Source organism: Natrix helvetica (assembly GCF_964273705.1).
Source record: "Natrix helvetica genome assembly, chromosome: 5".
Lineage (NCBI taxonomy): Eukaryota > Metazoa > Chordata > Lepidosauria > Squamata > Natricidae > Natrix > Natrix helvetica.
In genome coordinates this window covers 149,340,033-149,358,428 of record NC_138551.1, presented here as the reverse complement: position 1 = coordinate 149,358,428, position 18,396 = coordinate 149,340,033, and the positions used below count along the sequence as shown (strand labels likewise).

The window sequence follows — 18,396 nt, the reverse complement described above, 5'->3', positions numbered from 1 at the left end:
AGAGTCAACCTCCAAGCGCCAGGCATCTTGGGAGAAAATGCCCTTAGGTTAGAAAGGGTCTCACCAGGCCTCATAACCAAGGAATAAGGCATCTTACTCAGGGGTGAAATTCAGCAGGTTCTGGAGAACCAATAGCAGAAATTTTGAGTAGTGGGGAGGGAATGGGGATTTTGCAGTATCCTTCCCCTGGAGTGGGGAAGGAATGGAGATTTGGGGGTAAACTTCCCTCAGGAGTGGGGAAGAAATGGATTTTGGGGTAAACTTCCCTCAGGAGTGGGGAAGGAATGGAGATTTGGGGGTAACCTTCCCTCAGGAGTGGGGAAGGAATGGAGATTTGGGGGTAACCTTCCCTCAGGAGTGGGGAAGAAATGGAGATTTGGGGTAACCTTCCCTCAGGAATGGGGAAGGAATGGATTTTGGGGTAAATTTCCCTCAGGAGTGGGGAAGGAATGGAGATGATGGGGTAACCTTCCCTCAAGAGTGGGGAAGGAATGGAGATTTTGGGGTAACCTTCTCTCAGGAATGGGCAAGGAATGGAGATTTGGGGGTAACCTTCCCTCAGGAGTGGGGAGGGAATGGAGATTTTGGAGTAACCTTCCCTAAGGAGTGGGGAAGGAATGGAGATTTGGGGTAACCTTCCCTCAGGAGTGGGGAAGGAATGGAGATTTGGGGTAACCTTCCCTCAGGAATGGGGAAGGAATGGATTTTGGGGTAAATTTCCCTCAGGAGTGGGGAAGGAATGGAGATTTGGGGGTAACCTTCCCTCAAGAGTGGGGAAGGAATGGAGATTTTGGGGTAACCTTCTCTCAGGAATGGGGAAGGAATGGAGATTTGGGGGTAACCTTCCCTCAGGAGTGGGGAAGGAATGGAGATTTTGGAGTAACCTTCCCTAAGGAGTGGGGAAGGAATAGAGATTTGGGGGTAACCTTCCCTCAGGAGTGGGGAAGGAATGGAGATTTTGGAGTAACCTTCCCTAAGGAGTGGGGAAGGAATGGAGATTTGGGGTAACCTTCCCTCAGGAGTGGGGAAGGAATGGAGATTTTGGGGTAACCTTTCCTCAGGAGTGGGGAGGGAATGGAGATCTTGCAGTATCCTTCCCCTGCCATGCCCACCAAGCCACACCCACAGAACCGGTAGTAAAAACATTTGAATTTCACCACTGATCTTACCTTACCGTGAGACCTTCTGCAGTAGCATCTCTCTATTTACAGGGATGAAAGGCCCTTGGGCTGCCTTAAAACCAATCAAACGTCAGTTTAGCTCAGGGAAGGCTGCAAGGGAAAACCCATCTGTGTCTTTGTTTCTCTGATCCAGACAAAAAAACTTTCATTTAAACAGTCTCTTTGCTTTCTGAAATTTTGATGTGACAATTTTAAGCACACCTGCCTCTCTCAGCCAAAGCTCTTATTTGAAACGCCCCACTGATCTGCAAAGCCAGACAGTAGCAGCCCCTCTTCACAACCTAAACCAGGGGTTGGCAACCTTAAAAGCTCAAAGAGCCACAAAGGTCCTAACCAGAAGGCGCCCCCCCCCTTCAATTCTGGAGCCGACCGGAAGTCCAATTTCCCCCACCATAGAGTCTCCTCCTAGCGTGGCATCCTTTTTCCTCTACCTGTCCTAACCGACTGGCAGCGGCTGGCGACGGAGCCACAGCAGGGAGATGGAAGAACCACATGCGGCTCCGGAGCTACAGGTTGCCGACCCCTGACCTAAAGCGCCCCGTGAAATTAAACTTTTTCCCAGATGACACCCGCAGTGAACTTCCTTGGCGGGTTCATCAGCATCGCCTCATTGGCAGCCGGCCTTAACGCTTCGCTCTGGTTGGGGCTTCTCCTGCGGTCACCGTTGACGGAGTAGACTTTGGAAGTCCGTCGTTGCCAACGCAGCTGGCAGGGCCACCACTTGTTGGCCAAGGTGTAGTAATACAAGACAGGGTTCAGGCAGCAGTTGAAGCTAACCAGGGCTAAGGTGACCCGGCGTAGCTGGTAGATGGCGGTGGCCAAGGGGCAGTCCCGGATGAAGCCGACGCGCATCAGGAGGTGGAGGAGGTGGGTGAGGTGGAAGGGGAGGAAGCAGGAGACGCAGATGAAGAGGATGAGGTAGATGGTATTCAGCGCCTTCCTTTTCAAAGCGCCCTCCGAGATGTGGGAAATTCGCCGGGCGATCAAAGGGTAGCTGATCAAGATCACCACGAAGGGGACAAGGAACCCGAAGATCAGCACGCAAACGTTGTACGGCAGCATGCGCCCCCTCCAGGCGGCTTCTGCAAAGCTCTCAAAGCACACCTGGGCGTCGCTGACGTTGGCGTCCAGAGGGCCTCCCAGGATCAGAGAGCCGCCGGTCGTGAGCCCGACCACCCAGAGGACGGCGGCGATCAGGGCGTAGTGGCCGCTCTTGATCCGCACGTACGCCAAGGGGTGCAAGACGGCTATGTACCGGTCGACGCAGATGGCGGTGAAGAAGGCCACGCTGAGGTAAATGTTGAGGAAGTACATGCACCCCGTCACGCGGCAGGCCACGTCGCCGAAGACCCAGTGGTTGCGGTGGAGGTGGTAGTGGATCTTGAAGGGCAGGGTGCAGACGAACGAGGTGTCCACCGTGGCCAGGCTGAGCAGGTAGACGTAGGAGCGAGGCGGGCGCGAGATCCGGCAGGCCAGCAGGTAGAGGGCGGCCCCGTTCTCCAGCAAGCCCAGCACAAAAACAGGAATGTAGATGGCGGGGAAGAGGAAATACTGGAAGTCGGCCCGGAGGCTGCACTCCTGGCTGGCGTTGGCTGCCGCCGTCTGGTTTTCCATCGTCTCCGGAGCAGGATTCGCACCTCAACCTGACCTGCTGCAGGAAGCCTCTCTCAGCCCATCATCATCACGCTGGGAGCGAAGGCAGCCGGGCCAGCTGGACTCTGCAGCTCACCTCAAGTCTGCTTGGCAAACAAGGGACCAACTTTGAAAATTTAAAAATAAAAATTGCTGGCTGCCTTCCTGCAGTTGGTATTAGATAGAATAGAATTAGAACAAGAATAAAAGGATAAGAATAAAAATAAAAGAATAAGAATTATTAGAATTAGAAATAGAATAGAATAAGAATAAAAGAATAAGAATTAGAATTAGAACAAGAATAAAAGGATAAGAATAAAAATAAAAGAATAAGAATTAGAATTATTAGAATTACAAATAGAATAGAATAAGAATAAGAATTGGAACAAGAATAAAAGGATAAGAATAAAAATAAAAGAATAAGAATTAGAATTATTAGAATTAGAAATAGAATAGAATAAGAATAAAAGAATAAGAATTAGAATTATTAGAATTTATTTATTTATTTATTATTCGTATTTATAGACCGCCCCTTCTCCCGAAAGGGACTCGAAAGGGATTTGAATTAGAACAAGAATAAAAGGATAAGAATAAAAATAAAAGAATAAGAATTATTAGAATTAGAAACAAATAGAATACAATAAGAGAATAAGGATAAAACTAAAAGAAGATAATTATTAGAATCAGAACAAGAATAAAAGAATAAAAATAAAAGAATAAGAATTAGAATTATTAGAATTATAAATAGAAATAAGAATAGAATAAGAATAAAGGAATAAGAATAAAAATAAAAGAATAAGAATGAGAATTATTAGAATTATAAATTAGAATAGAATAAGAAAAATAAAAAATAATAAAAATTAAATATTAGAATTATAAATAAGAATAGAATAAGAAAAAGAATAAAAATGAAAGAATTAGAATTATTAGAATTATAAATTAGAATAGAATAAAAGTAAGAATTAGAAATATTAGAATAGAAATAAGACTAGAATATAGAGAAGACTAGAATAAGGAATAGAATAGAAGAGAGTTAGAAGGTCTTCCAATCCAACCCCCTGCTTATGCAAGCCTAACTTTTGTTCAGTTTTTGGTGGGGTGTGCAAACCATGGCTTAGCCAAAATACTGAAAGGCTAGCTGCCCCCCTCCCCCCGCAAGAGTCTCCTCTCTTTATATATGGGACTGGGGCACCCATCATCCCCAGCCACGGTGGCCTTAAGAAAGCAGGAACTTTCCACCAATTTGCAGAGAAGGAAGAAGTTCCTAGCAAGTTTGTGGGCCACGTTTTCAGGACTGTGAAAATTCTTAAGGGGTGAGGAAGAAGTCAAGAAAAAGGATGATAAAAACACTCCATTTGTGGCGGGAGGTTTATTTTAAAGGGAGCCTTTGTGCCATTAAAAACAAAGAAAGATTAAAACTTACCTGTTTGCATCTGCCTTTAGCCGTCCTGGTAGCCTGGGAAGATATCTGAGCTTACTTTTTGCCTCTCTTGGACTTTTTCGGATGTTGCCTTCCACTGCGCCCCACGAGTGTCAAGGGCCTCCCACATGCTTTTAGGGCAGGAAGCTGGGGTGAGAGACTTCGCTGCTGTGGTTTTGTGCAAAGGGCAACCGAGGCAGCAAGAAATACGCAGATGGGTGTTAGGAGGTGTCATTTCCCCCCCAGGATTTAAGAGCAGAAAAACCCACGTGTTTTCGCAGAGTTTATGAAGTCTGCATTCTGACCTTACAACCTGCCCCCCATAAGGGGAGTGAAAAGACAAGCAGAATAACAACGGAATAAAAGATTCACTCTTTCCACAGTGGTCAAGGGTTTAACGTGTAAAAAACGCGATCAAGTCTCTTTTCTGCCAAGATGCATTTGAAAGAGAGTCTTAAAAAATGTCTGGCAAACTCTTAACCCAACGGGTGGCACAAATGAAAGCTGGCAAAGGTTTGTACTTTGCTGGGGGTAGCTGTGGTGGAGGGAAAGCAAATTCTTCACCCAGCAGTAGTGTCTTGGTTTATTACTTAGGGACTAGAAACTTAAGTTCAGGTCAGAATCTCAAGATGGTACTTTACCTGGTGAATTGACTAGGTGAGTTAATGGCAGAACGCTTAAAAGGGGATGCCCTTAAGGTACACTCGCAAACAGGCATGGAGAACGCAGAAGTAACCTTAAGAACTTGGAATAGCCTGTCATTCTCCAGTATTGTAGAAAACTAAAGCTAAAAATGCTCATTCACAAACTGCATGTATTTCAGCTGCTAGTAAGACAATTACCGTATTTTTGGGAGTATAAGACACTTCGAAGTATAAGACTCACCTAGGTTTTGGGGAGGAAAATAAGGGAAAAATCTGCCTCTGCCTCCCAGCAATTTGCCTCCTTGCAGCAAACAGCAAACAGCACACTGTGGTGTTACATTTCAGACTATACTCGTACAGATACTGGTCCTGGAAGTATACGCTATTCTCTGCTATTTAAAAGAAGATGCAATACCACTGGGCCTCTTCAGATCCAGCATTTTATTTTAAAAAGCTGCTTCATTTTGTTAAGTTGTCTAGAACAATATTAAAGCAGTCTTTAAAAAATACGTCTAATAACTTGAACATTCTATAGGCATTTATAGTTACTGACTTACCTCCTTGCAGCAAACAGCAAACAGGCTGTTTCAGTTTAGCCTGATTAGCACAAGAAAAAACAAAACCCTGCCTCTGCCTCCCAGCAATTTGCCTCCTTGCAGCAAACAGCCTGTTTCATTTTCGGCAGGGCCTCCCGATGATCAGCTGTTTTCAGGCTGCAGGGACTGCCGTAGCCTACTGCAGCCTCCGCAAGCCCCATTTTCCCCGTTTGCTGGAAAGGAGGCAAACTGCTGGGAGGCAGAGCCCAAAGGGTGGAGGCCAGCGGGTGGGTGGGGCTACATTTGGTGTATGTGACGCACCCAAATTTTCACCGTCTTTTAGGGGGGGGGAAGTGCATCTTATACTCTGAAAAATACAGTACTTAAGAACCTGCAATCCAGACTTCAAGGTCCCATTGCTGATCCCAGACAGATAACGGAAAAGGTGAGAGAGGATTTAAAAGGGATTTATTTGTTTTGCTTTCCTGACTACACAAATGTTTGGTTTTTTTTTGACTATGTGAACCTCAACACAGCAGGAGCAGCCTTTAAAAATGTGGATGTTTTCTATATTCTATCAGAGAATATTTTAGGACGACCAGGAAGGAACTAAAACCTGAAATCATTCCGAGTCCGTTCCTTTCTCAGGCAACCCAAAAAGGAATCTTTGTCTTGGCAGACAAAGTTCGGATTAAGAAGGTTGATTAACCCACGCTTGCAGAGCGTAAGAAAAACGAGATTTTTTCTCTCTCTTCCTCCTCCAGCAATGTATATAAAACTCCCCAAGGCAGAAATTAATCGTCCATTTCAGTCTTCTGTCTCCAAATCTGCAAGACAACGAAGGGAGAAAGGAAAGAAGCCAGGGGGATTACAGAATACGGCAGCTGGAAGATTTGAGCAGGGAAATGGTTTCAACTTTAGACAAATTTGTGGATGTCGGCATCAATTCTATCTCCCCCCGCCCCACCTGCAATATAGGAGAGATAACCACGGGACCCTCCCCAGCAGACCCGCTGTTGGGAGGACAGCAGTGCCAAAAACCGGGAAACCGAAAAATATTGTCACTACAGCTGTTTGAGCTGCTTCCGAGGGTTCATGAGGACTAGAAACCAGACCTCCTGGATGCTCACCACTTTGGTAGTACTCTACATGCTTGAGGAAGAGTCCATCTGGGGGCGCCATGATGTTTGGGGGGTAAGCCATCAGATCCTGGGCCGCTAGGAGTTCTCGGATGTGGTGCGGTTGAAGCCGGGACTGGCCGACGGCGACCAGCGCCCCGACCATCCGCCTTACCTGGAATTGAAAAAGGTTTGAAAACAGCGAAGTTCCAAGAATCGGCGCAATCGGGGGCTAAAGCGGGGAAGGGAAACGCGGAATTCGGAGGGTTGGGTGGGTCCTTCAGAAGCCATCTAGTCTGACCCCCTCCCCCCTGGAGAAATAACCATCTGTTTGAAAGAGGAGGAGAAGCGAGCCATTTTCTGGGTTTATCTCAAACCCCATTTTATCGGGAATAAGATTTTTCTTAAATCTTCGCCCCAAATCTGTATGGGATCCCAGCTTCTCCAACAAGACTTCACTTCTTGGGAGAGCGGTGCATGCAGTCCTCGACTTAGCAACCGTTCATTTAGTGACCGTTCAAAGTTAACAACGGCACTCAGTAAAGTGACCTGCGACCGTTTTCTCACACTTAACGACCATTGTGGCTTCCACAGGATCCTGTGATCAAAATTCAGGTGTTTTGACAACTGGCTCATATTCCTGATGGACGCGGCGTCCCGGGGGGGGGGGGTGTGTCACACAACCCCCTTTTGCGACCTTCCGATAAGGCAAGTTGATGGGGGGAGGGGCAGATTCACTTAACGACCGTGTGACTAACTGAACAACTGCAGTGGTTCGCTTAAGGTATGCGGCAAGAAAAGTTGTAAAGCGGGGGGGGGGGGAACTCAACAGTGTCTCTCTTAGGAATAGAAATTCTGGGCTCCGTTGTGGCCGTAAGTCGAGGATCACCAGTATCTTGTGCCTCGTAAGCTAAGCTACCTTAACCCCATCCTTTTCCTCCCGGTTTGCACTCACAAGTAGGCTGTGACCCGTTTAGAGAGCATAGAAGCCATGGTTTGCTTATTGTGGATGTGCAGTTAAAACACCGATGTCTGGATCCTTTACCTTTAAGCTTAGCTTACAAAGCACCGCAAATGGGGACTGCAACCAAGAAATTAAAAGAGGCTTGCTCCTGGGGAGGGAAGCTATGGCAAATCTACACAGCCTCCTAAAAAGCAGAGACATCCCCCTGCCAACAAAAGTGTGTATAGCCAAGGCTATGATTTTCCCAGTTGCAACGTATGGCTGTGAAGGTTGGACCATAAGGAAGGCTGAGCGCCAAAGAATGGAGGCCTTTGAACTCTGGTGCTGGAGAAGAAGACTCCTGCATTGAGTCCCTTGGACTGCAAGGCCATCCAACCGGTCAGTCCTAGAGGAGATCAACCCTGACTGCTCTTTAGAAGGCCAGATCCTGAAGAGGAAACTCAAAGACTTTGGCCACCTGATGAGAAGGAAGAAGGACTCCCTGGAGAAGAGCCCGATGCTGGGAACGATGGAGGGCAAGAGAAGAAGGGGACGACAGAGAAGGAGATGGATGGATGGAGTCACCGAAGCAGCAGGCGTGAGCTTCAATGGACTCCAGAGGATGGCAGAGGACAGGAAGGCCTAGAGGGACATTGTCCATGGGGTTGCGATGGGTCGGACACGACTTAGAGTAGAATATAGAATTCTTTATTGGCCAAGTGTGATTGAAGACACAAGCAATTTGTCTTTGGTGCACATGTTCTCGGTGTGCATAAAAAGACAAGATACATTCAAGTACCATCGATAAAATTTATCCCAGATCTTATAATATTCTGCTTCGTCTTCCTTCTTCAATTCCCATGTCAACTTATCCATTTCAGCACAGATCAGAATTTTCCTAATGACTTCCTCTTCCGGTGGAATTTCCCTGTTTTTTCCAGTTTAGGGCAAAGACAATTCTTGCTGCCGTAATAATATGTATTATTAAGTTAGACGACCCCCTTGGTAACTTTTAACTCTTTATGATTCCCAAAAGAAATAGTTCTGGTTTGAATTCTATTTCCTCTTCGGTTATCTCTATCAGCTGTCTTTGAATTTTCCGCCAATTTGGGTTTTTGGCACGGCCACATGTGGTAGTAGGTGTCCGTGGCATCATTTCAACCGGCCGCAAAAGATATTCTCCTGCAGGTTGCAAACAACATGTTGCCGCCCACCCATAGTTGATGGAGGCAGCCGAGGCTCGAGAGCATTTTGGCTGCTGTTTTTGGAGCTATTTGGAAGCAAGCCACAAGACGGTGTGTGAGCGTAGGGGGGGGGGGGAATTGAAACTCCTTAAAGCTTTTTCACTTTTTTATTTTTGCAAAGTACCATCTGAAAATAGACAGACGCCTCCTTTCCTCGTGGCTAACCCAATGTAGGCGCGTGCTTCCGCGAAAGCCGGCCTCCCTCGCCTCTGAATCATCCACATATGATTCACTTATTCTACCTAAGCGGGCACGGCCAGCTATTTTCACAGGGGGCTGTTTGCCAAGAGGCATCCATCCATATTTTCACAGGGGGGCTGTTTGCCAAGTGGCCTTACGTGGCACCCCGAGCAAAATTCCCTTGGGCTGGCTGGTTTGGAATGATGGGAGTTGAAGTCCGGTTGCTGGAACTGGGTACTTTTGATGAATAGAATAGAATAACAAGAGATGGAAGGGACCTTGGAGGTCTTCTAGTCCAACCCTCTGCTTAGGCAGGAAACCCTGCACCACTTCAGACAAAGGGTTGTCCAGTCTCTTCTTAAAAACCTCCAGTGATTGGAGCACCTGAGTTGAAGTCCAGTTACTGGAACTGGATATGTCTAGTTGAATGAAAAGAAGGACCAGGGGAGACATGATAGCAGTCTTCCGATATCTCAAGGGCTGCCCTAAAGAAGAGGGAGTCAAACTATTCTCCAAAGCGCCTGAACAAGAAGCAATGGGTGGAAACTAATCAAGGAGAGAAGCAACTTAGAACTGTGGAGAAATTTCCCATCAGTGAGAACAATTAATCAGTGGAACAACTTGCCTCTAGAATTGAATAGAACAGAATAGAATAGAATAACGGAAGGGACCTTGGAGGTCTTCTAGTCCAACCCCCTGCCTAGGCAGGAAACCCTACACCACTTCAGACAAATGGCTATCCAGCATCTTCTTAAAGACTTCCAGTGTTGGGCCATTCACAACTTCTGGAAGCAAATTCTGTTCCACTGATTAATTGTTCTAACTGTCAGGAAGTTTCTCCCCAGTTCTAAATTGCTTCTCTCCTTGATTAGTGTCCACCCATTGCTTCTTGTTCTGCCCTCAGGTGCTTTGGAGAATAGTTCGACTCCCTCTTCTTTGGGGGGCAGCCCCTGCACTTCAAGTTCATTTAAAAAATTTAAAGTTAAGAGGCTGACTCTCAAATGGTGAAAAGGTGACTTCTAGTCAAATCGTAAAAATGGTGAAAAAGAGCAAGCAAGAGCCATTCCTGTCTCAGCTAACCATTCAAAGGGTCCAGTTGGAAAAAATTCTCCCTACCTGTTTGTACAGGAAAGATCGGCTTACAAACTCCAGTTCCCAAAACTTCAGGTTGCTGGCGGGGAGAAAACAACCGGCAAAAAGGCATCGTTAAAATCCATATAGATTAGGACAGATCAGGGAAGGAAAGGGAATAAGAAATGATATTAAACTATATTTGGATTTGCAGAAATACCATCCCAAGCAAACATAAATTGAGATTTGAAAGAGACACCTTATAACAACGGAAAAAGAAAGGGAGAGAGGAGGAGGGGACAAGAGGAAGAGGAGGGAAGGGAGAAAGAGGAAAGGAGAGGAAGGGTGGAAGGAGAGAGGGGAGGAAGAGGGGAGTAAGGGAAGAAGGAAGGGGAAGGAGAGGAGGAAGGAAGAAAGAAGAGAAGGGAGGGAGGGAGAAAAGAAAGGGAAAATAAGGTGGTGTCACAACAGGCAAATGGGATGGTTAAACAAAGCAATCCAGAATGCATATTATAACCTTCTATTATGGAAAAACAAATGTATAAGAATGACAAATGTAAAGAAGAAGAACTGTGTGAATATATACCTATAATTGTAGGTAAGAGAATAAAAAAACTTCAAAAAAATAAAATCCGTATAGAGAGAATGATGCTACGTTATTATTATTATTTATTAATTAAATTTCCATGCCTCCCTTCTCCTCTACAAGGCGACTCATTTTTTGCCTTTCCCTGGGTCAGTTCAAATGTCTGCTTGAGAATAGATCCTCCGTGGACAGAAGCAAACTACCTCTGACCGAGGCTTCCCAAGAGCAGGAAACAAACTCCTGGTCCCGACAAAAAAACCCTTTTATTAATTGATTGTGAATTCTGCTCCTTCACATCCAGCAAAGTCTTTCGAGGGAGGATTTACGGTCACAGACCTTATCTGGCTTGGAGAGCTGCCAGGCCGAGATCTGCACAACTTGCCAAGGAGTCTCGGAGAGTCACCAACCAATGAAGGGAACTAGTTGTCTCCTGCAAACTCCACTCCCCTGTTGCTCCTCTTTTATTTCCTCTGGGAGGGGCCATTCACTGTCCACCTGTGGCCTTCCTCCCAAGTCTGTTCCTTAGCTGTTCCCTTCGTCTGGCAACTCACACTGGGAACAGGCTCCAGCTGTTCTTCTGCCTCACTGATGTCTGACTCTGAAGGCAGCTGATAACTGGCATACGGCCCTGGCCCCCTCTCTGCCTCCGACACAGAGCCCTCATCGGAGCCTTCCCCAGACTCCAGGACTGGCCCATCTTCCTCCCCAACCTCCTCACTCTCCGAGTCTCCTGCCGGCTCCGCTGGCCGCTGTTGGGCCACACCACCACAAGCCAGCCATGCACCACAGAAGCCATGTGGCTCTTGAAGGACCTAGCTGTAGATTGGGGCTCTCCAAATTGCTTGGAGGAGACTGATGAAAGAGGATTGGATCTCTGAACGGAGTAAGCTAGCTCGCCAGGAAGACGAAGGCGAGCTGAGCCTTCCCCTGATCTGCTGGCTTTCTGCCTGCAGGAAGAAGTTACAATTCCTTTGTGCAACCTGAAAGCACAACGTAGCACCTCGCTTTGGCCAGGTCTCCCTTTGAAACGGTGGGCTCTCTTGGCACAGGGGGGGGGGGGCCTCTGTCTTGCCCCCCCCCCAAGGGCTGGATTTCAAAACCCGAAAGCCGCCTGAATCCGGCAGGAGGGAGGGAGGATTTGAATTCGCAGCAGAAGCCCCACGGCGTGGCTGTGGCTCCCCTCCAGGGCTGCTCCCGCCTGCCAGGTGGTGGGATGGCAGAAAGAGCACCTGCTTGCTGAGGGAGGCATTTCCACGTGATCCCGGGGGGGAGGGGGAGAGAAAAAGTCCTCGTGGTTGGATCCGTGAGTTTTCCGAGGGAGTTTTTTTCCCCACATGGATCCATCTCTCTCTCCAGGGTTGCCAATTTCATCTGAGAGTTATGCCCACCCACGGACGCTCGCCTGGCCTTTGTTTCAGAAATGCCAGCGGGGAATTCATTCATCCAGCTGGAGCTTCCTCCAATGCCGGCGTTGTGCTGGCTACGCGCTGCAATGGCAGCCAAGCACCGGCAGGGCAGTCTGAGGTAGACTGCCCCTGTACACGAGGGGTCTTTCTCAGCCCTTATGGATTAACCAATAGGGACGCAGTGGCTCAGTGGCTAAGCCTGGATCAGAACAGGTGGCCCTGCCCACTCCTTACCTAACTCCTCCCACCAGAGTCTGAAATAAAAGTCACAAGACACAGTTTGGGTTGCCCATCCCGGCCTTTGCCTTTCGGAAGCCACTCGGACTAGGCAAGTTTCTAGTCCTTTTTTTTTTGAGAATTTTTTTTATTTTTTGTTCTCTTGCATAGCATTTTCAGTACACATTTTCATAGTTGTTATTCTTCTATACATTTATCATTCTTATACATTTATTATTTCATTTAATAGGTTATAATATACAATTTGGGTTGCTTTATTTACCATTCCTTCTTCCTGCTGTAACGCCACCTCATGTTCCCTTTCTTTTCTCCCTCCCTTCTCCACTTTCTTCCTTCTTCCTCTCCTTCCCCTTCCTTCTTTTCTCCCTCCCTCCCTTCTCCACTTTCTTCCTTCTTCCTCTCCTTCCCCTTCCTTCTTTTCTCCCTCCCTCCCTTCTCCACTTTCTTCCTTCTTCCTCTCCTTCCCCTTCCTTCTTCCCTTCCCTTTCTCCCGCTCCTCCTCTTCCTCTTCCCCTTCCTACCCTCTCTCCTTCTCTTCCTCTCCCTTCCATCCTCCTCTCCTAGGCAAGTTTCTAGTCCTTAGGTTCGCAGTGAAGTTGGCAAACCCTCGGGCAGGGTTGGAGTGTGAAATTTCTCAGTCTTGAGCTTCAGCACAATAGAAGACTTTCAGGACCATGGAGAGTTCTTGGACCTTCCCTGCCAGTAGATCAGGAGTTTCCAAACTTGGGGACTTTTAAGACTTGTGGACTTCCACTCCCAGAATTCCCCAGCCAGCTTGGCTGGGGAATTCTGGGAGTTGAAGTCCACAAGTCTTAAAAGTCCCCAAGTTTGGACACCCCTGCAGTAGATCCTCTTTCCATCTCACACTATAGTGAAATCCTTAAAAACTCAGCTTCTTAGATGCAAATTGCTTAACACCAAACATTCAAAGGAAAGTTTCTTATCCTTGGGAGGCCTATTCATTTGAGATCCTCCCCAGTTTCATTTTTGCTCCATTTCTAGCGATATAATATTCTTCTCCCCCCACCCTTCTTTCTTGCTTCCCCTCCAGATGACACGTGTCAATCTTGGGTGTTTCAAAGCCATCTTTTCAAAGAAGCTTTTCCCCACCCAAACTTGGGTTAAGAAAAGCAATTGCTACATTCTGTAACATGGGGGACCCAAGCAAGATATTGTCTTAATAGCAGTAGCCCTTAGACTTATATACCGCTTCACAGTGCTTTTACAGCCCTCTCCAAGCGGTTTACAGAGTCAGCCTCTTGGCCCCCCGACAATCTGGCTCCTCATTTTACCCACCTCGAAAGGATGTGAGTCAACCTTGAGCCAGTCGGTCAGGATCGAACTCCTGGCAGTGGGCAGTTAGCCTGCAATACTGCATTCTAACCACTGGGAGGGAGGGAGAGAAGGAAGGAAGGAAGATAGCAATAGTACTTAAAATTTATATACCGCTTCACAATGCTTTTACAGCCCTCTCTAAGCGGTTTACAGAGTCAGCCTCTTGGCCCCCCGACAATCTGGCTCCTCATTTTACCCACCTCGAAAGGATGTGAGTCAACCTTGAGCCAGTCGGTCAGGATCGAACTCCTGGCAGTGGGCAGTTAGCCTGCAATACTGCATTCTAACCACTGGGAGGGAGGGAGAGAAGGAAGGAAGGAAGATAGCAATAGTACTTAAAATTTATATACCGCTTCACAATGCTTTTACAGCCCTCTCTAAGCGGTTTACAGAGTCAGCTTATTGCCCCGAATAATTTGGGTTTTACCCACCTCGAAAGGATGGAAGGCTTAGTCAACCTTGAGCCAGATATCAAACTCCTGGCAGTGGGCCGAGTTAGCCTGCAATACTGCATTCTAACCACTGGGAGGGAGGGAGGGAGGGAGGGAGGGAGAGAAGGAAGGAAGGAAGGAAGGAAGGAAGGAAGGAAGGAAGGAAGGAAGGAAGGAAGGAAGGAGGGAAGGAAGGAAGATAGCAATAGCACATAGACTTATATACCGCTTCACGGTGCTTTTACAGCCCTCTCTAAGTGGTTTACAGAGTCAGACTCTTTCCCCCAACAATCTGGGTCCTCATTTTACCCACTTCGGAAGGACGGAAGGCTGAGTCAACCTTGAGCCTGGTGAGATTCGAACTGCCAAATTGCAGGCAGCCGGCAGTCCGCAGAAGGAGCCTGCAGTACCGCACTCTAACCACTGCGCCACCGTGGCTTATCATTAAACTAGCAACCAATTGGGCGGGAAAAATTATGCGGAAAAGAGAGAAAGGTGCAAAATTGCGGCTGAAGGTTCCAGGGGCAGCCTTACCTGTCCATGGCGTGCTCAGCAAGGAAGCCCCGGGAAGGCCTCACCTCCGCCGAGTCCAGCGTCCTGATGGGGCTTCTGGCTGACCTCTCGGAGCTGGCTGAGCAGAAGGTGGAGAAGTTGTGGGTGCCCACCAGGAAAGTGGCTGCTTCCTGCATGGCGGACAGGTTCAGGTGGCTAAACCAGAGGAAGAAGATTGTGGATACGCCATCGAGCCCTTTTGGACTCCTAGCAACCACGCAGAAAGGCAACTATCTTGTCTTCGGAAGATTTCAGGGAAGGGAAAATGCATTGCAAACACACACACACACACACACACACACACACACACACACACACACTTCGATTGGTCTGTCCCAGCTGTTAGGCCTGCAGCCGTCTTTGGCCTGCCACACTTTCCATTATTCTACTCTACCTTTTCTATTGTGGGAAAATGGGAAGGGGGATTGTATGGAGTTAGATGATAGGTAGCCATAACAACGTTCTTTCTAGAAAGCCAAGGTCATCCTTTGTCTCGGCACCTCTGCATCTGGACCGGAACTGGATGGGTGGAAGCTGCCAGCGTGGCAGTGGGAGATTGGACGATGGGATGGATTTGTGGGTGTGGGGGCAAGATCTTGAACTTTCAACTGGGTGGAAAACCCAGGAAGCTTTCAGATTCGGGTTTCCCCAGATGTGCCAACATGGCTCTCTTCATCAATTGGAACTTTGAGGAATCCTTTGCCTCGGACTCTGATTTACTTTTGGATGCTATTTGGAAGCCTGACACCAGCATCTCTACACAATCCTACAAAGCAGGTTTAATGGTCCACCCCCAATATTAATTTTCTTTGGGGCAAATCACCAGGCCTTTTGAAATGTTCCAGAGGCTGCAAAACGAACAGAGGAAAATGCTCTGAGCTAGGCTTAGACTCCCCAAAAGCAGGAGGCAGATTCCTGGTCCCGACAAAACCCCTTTTATTATTAAACGAAAGTGAATTCCCCTCATTCACATTCAGCCAAGGCCTGGCAAAGAGCCTTTCAAAGGAATATTTATGACCACCGACCTTATCTATCTTGGAAAGCTGCCATGGAAATATTTTCCAAACAAGGTTTCTGTGCAAGGAAAGGCTGGGCACAGAGTCTCTGAGATTCAGGGACAGATCTTCACACTCCTGAAACGAATCTAACAACTGAACGAACGAATTGTTTCCTGCAAAAGCCCACTCCCCTTTCGCTCCTCTTTTATTTCCTATGGGAGGGGCCATTCACCTTCCACCTGTGATTTTACTCCCGAGTCGACCCTGATTTCTGAGCTGTTCTTTTCTTCTGGCAGCTCTGCGCATGCGCACACTGGGAACAGGCTCCAGCTGTTCCTCTGCCTCACTGCTGTCTAGCTCAGAAGGCAGATAAAAACTGTCAAGATGGCTCTGGCCCCCTCTCTGCCTCCGACACAGAGCCCTCCTCAGAGCCTTCCCCAGCCTCCAAGACTGACCCATGCTCCTCCCCAACCTCCTCACTGTACAACTCTGCTGCCAGCTCCACAACAGAAAACAGCAAAAAAGCTACTATTCCCCAGGATAAAAGGACACCATTTCTATCTATTTTATAATAGATGAAGGCCTCCATATTTGAGGGGGGAAAAGCACTTTATAGGAAGGAATTCTGGCGGCTGTTTAGAAATGTCTATTTTTTCACCGGTGTTGTTTTTCTTTACGCCGATTGAAATATGAGCACCTTAATTCTACAGCAGGATCAGCTAGTGCCTGGTAAAATGGGCCACCTTGGAAAAAAAAGCTATCCAGAGTAGAATTCTGTTCGGGTTTTGATGGGACTGGAGAGCTACCCTTGGATGGGAGACCCCCAATAAAGCTGTCCCTGGGGACAAAAGCAGAAATCTCCAAGAAACCAACAGCGAGGGCAACGTATTAGTACGTTGGTATTAGATGGTTCCACCCCAAGCGCCTGATGGAACCAGATAAGTTCCAGACGGAGCTTGGGCCACCTCCTGTAGACCTGACCCGCCCCCGGGTGGAGGACCTGGTAGACGCATGGAATAGTGCGACTGCCGGGGCCCTAGACCGAGTGGCGCCTTTGCGGCCTCTCCTGCGGCGACGAACCACCCTGGCCCCTTGGTTTACCAAGGAGCTAAGGGTGATGAAACACCACAAGAGACGCCTAGAGAGTCGTTTGAGATCCTCCTGTTCCGAATTTGACCGAGCACAGGCACGAGCCTACTTGAGGACGTACCTTGTGGCATTAAGAGCGGCCAAACGTCAACATTGTGCCGCTCTTATTGCGTCCACAGATAACCGCCCCGCTGCCCTGTTTCGGGTGACACGCTCCCTCTTGTTTGAGAGGCCGCGGGAAGCCCCTTTACAGGGCAGAGCAGAGGAGTTTGGGAAATATCTACAGGACAAAGTCGCTCAAATCCGGATGGGATGGGCCCCTTTCAGTGGTCCAGTGGAGGCGCCCGAGGCGAGTCTTGAGGGACCATTCTGGGAGGAGTTTGACTCGGTTGCCATCGAGGATTTGGACAGGTTGCGTGGACGCCTGCGACCTACCTCGTTTATTGGACCCGTGTCCCTCCTGGCTTGTACTGGCATCCTGGGAGGTTACACGCGACTGGCTCCTGGGCCTAGTGAACGCTTCGTTGGGCGAGGGGTCTCTGCCGGCCGCCTTGAAAGAGGCGGTTGTGAGGCCCCTGCTCAAGAAGCCTTCCCTGGACCCAACAGAGCTAGTTAATTATCGTCCAGTCTCCAACCTTCCCTTTTTAGCGAAGGTTGTAGAGAGTGTGGTGGCACAACAGTTTCCACGTCACCTGGAGGAGAATGATTATCTAGACCTGCGCCAGTCCGGCTTCCGACCCGGGCACAGCACGGAGACGGCCTTGGTCGCGTTGGTTGATGATCTCTGGAGGGCCAGAGATAGGGGTTGTTCCTCTATCCTGGTCCTATTAGATCTCTCAGCGGCGTTCGATACCATCGACCATGGTATCCTGTTGCACCGGCTAGAGGGGCTGGGAGTCAGGGGCACCGTTTTACGGTGGTTTGGCTCCTACCTCTCTGGCCGGACGCAACGTGTGTTGGCAGGGGAGCAGAGATCGACCCTGAGCCCCCTCACATGTGGGGTGCCACAGGGGTCGGTCCTCTCGCCTCTCCTGTTCAACACATACATGAAACCGCTGGGCGAGATCATCCGTGGCTTTGGGGTGGAATATCATCTGTATGCTGATGATACTCAGCTGTACATTTCCACCCCGAACCACCCCAACGAGGTCGTCGAAATGATGTCCCGGTGTTTGGAGGCCGTACGGGTCTGGATGGATGGCAACCGACTAAAACTCAACCCCTCCAAGACGGAGTGGCTGTGGCTTCCGGCCCCCCGGTTCAACCAGTTGCTTCCATCTCTGGCCATCGGGGGCGAGCAACTGGCCCCCGTGGAACGGGCGCGCAATTTGGGCGTCCTCCTGGATGCCCGGCTGTCCATGGATGACCATGTAACAGCCGTGGCAAGGGGGGCGTTCCATCAGGTTCGCCTGATGCGCCAATTGCGCCCCTTATTGGACCGGGATGCCTTACGCACAGTCACCCATGCGCTGGTGACGTCTCGCCTGGACTACTGCAATGCTCTCTACATGGGGCTTCCCTTGAGATGCACTCGGAGACTGCAGTTGGCCCAGAATGCGGCCGCGCGGGTGATTATGGGGAGGACCAGATACTCCCCTGCAACACCTCTCCTGCGCGAGCTGCACTGGCTTCCTGTAGTCTATCGAGTGCGTTTCAAGGTTTTGATTATGATCTTTAAAGCGCTTCATGGCACAGGACCTAGTTACATGCGGGATCGCATCCTGCCCCATACATCCCTACGACCAATCCACACAGAGAGGGACTTCTCCGGGTGCCGTCCACTAAACAGTGTC

The 18,396-nt window shown here is 48.6% G+C and overlaps 2 protein-coding genes across 5 annotated transcripts in view; both read right to left on the bottom strand.

Annotated features, from left to right (window-relative positions):
* Positions 1–117: 117 nt before the first annotated feature.
* Positions 118–5,515, bottom strand: LOC309393144 (lysophosphatidic acid receptor 6-like). 4 transcript variants are annotated; one of them, XR_014175535.1, is made up of 2 exons: positions 346–3,069; positions 118–303 (listed from the first exon to the last, which is right to left on the bottom strand). XR_014175535.1 is itself a non-coding variant. In XM_081955038.1 (2 exons), the coding sequence occupies exon 2, from the start codon at positions 2,793–2,795 to the stop codon at positions 1,728–1,730; it is 1,068 nt and encodes a 355-aa protein (XP_081811164.1). In that variant the 5' UTR covers positions 2,796–2,917; positions 4,237–5,515; the 3' UTR covers positions 118–1,727. The 4 variants fall into 4 exon arrangements, 1 of the variants encoding a protein (XP_081811164.1); XR_014175536.1 differs by having other exon boundaries at positions 118–468; positions 636–3,069; XR_014175537.1 differs by having other exon boundaries at positions 118–968; positions 1,010–3,069.
* A 223-nt stretch (positions 5,516–5,738) lies between these two features.
* Positions 5,739–18,396, bottom strand: part of PUSL1 (pseudouridine synthase like 1) — a 28,662-nt gene continuing 16,004 nt past the window's right edge. The window contains exons 5-8 of the mRNA XM_081955051.1: positions 14,499–14,672; positions 10,015–10,069; positions 6,544–6,706; positions 5,739–6,240 (exon numbers count right to left, since the gene is read on the bottom strand). Of these exons, the coding sequence (XP_081811177.1) occupies positions 6,221–6,240; positions 6,544–6,706; positions 10,015–10,069; positions 14,499–14,672 (412 nt within the window). The 3' untranslated portion in view covers positions 5,739–6,220. The remainder of the gene's footprint in view (positions 6,241–6,543; positions 6,707–10,014; positions 10,070–14,498; positions 14,673–18,396) is intronic.

Excerpts from the sequence above, each read along its gene's own strand:
- LOC309393144 (XM_081955038.1), bottom strand. The coding sequence starts at position 2,795 with ATGGAAAACCAGACGGCGGCAGCCAACGCCAGCCAGGAGTGCAGCCTC.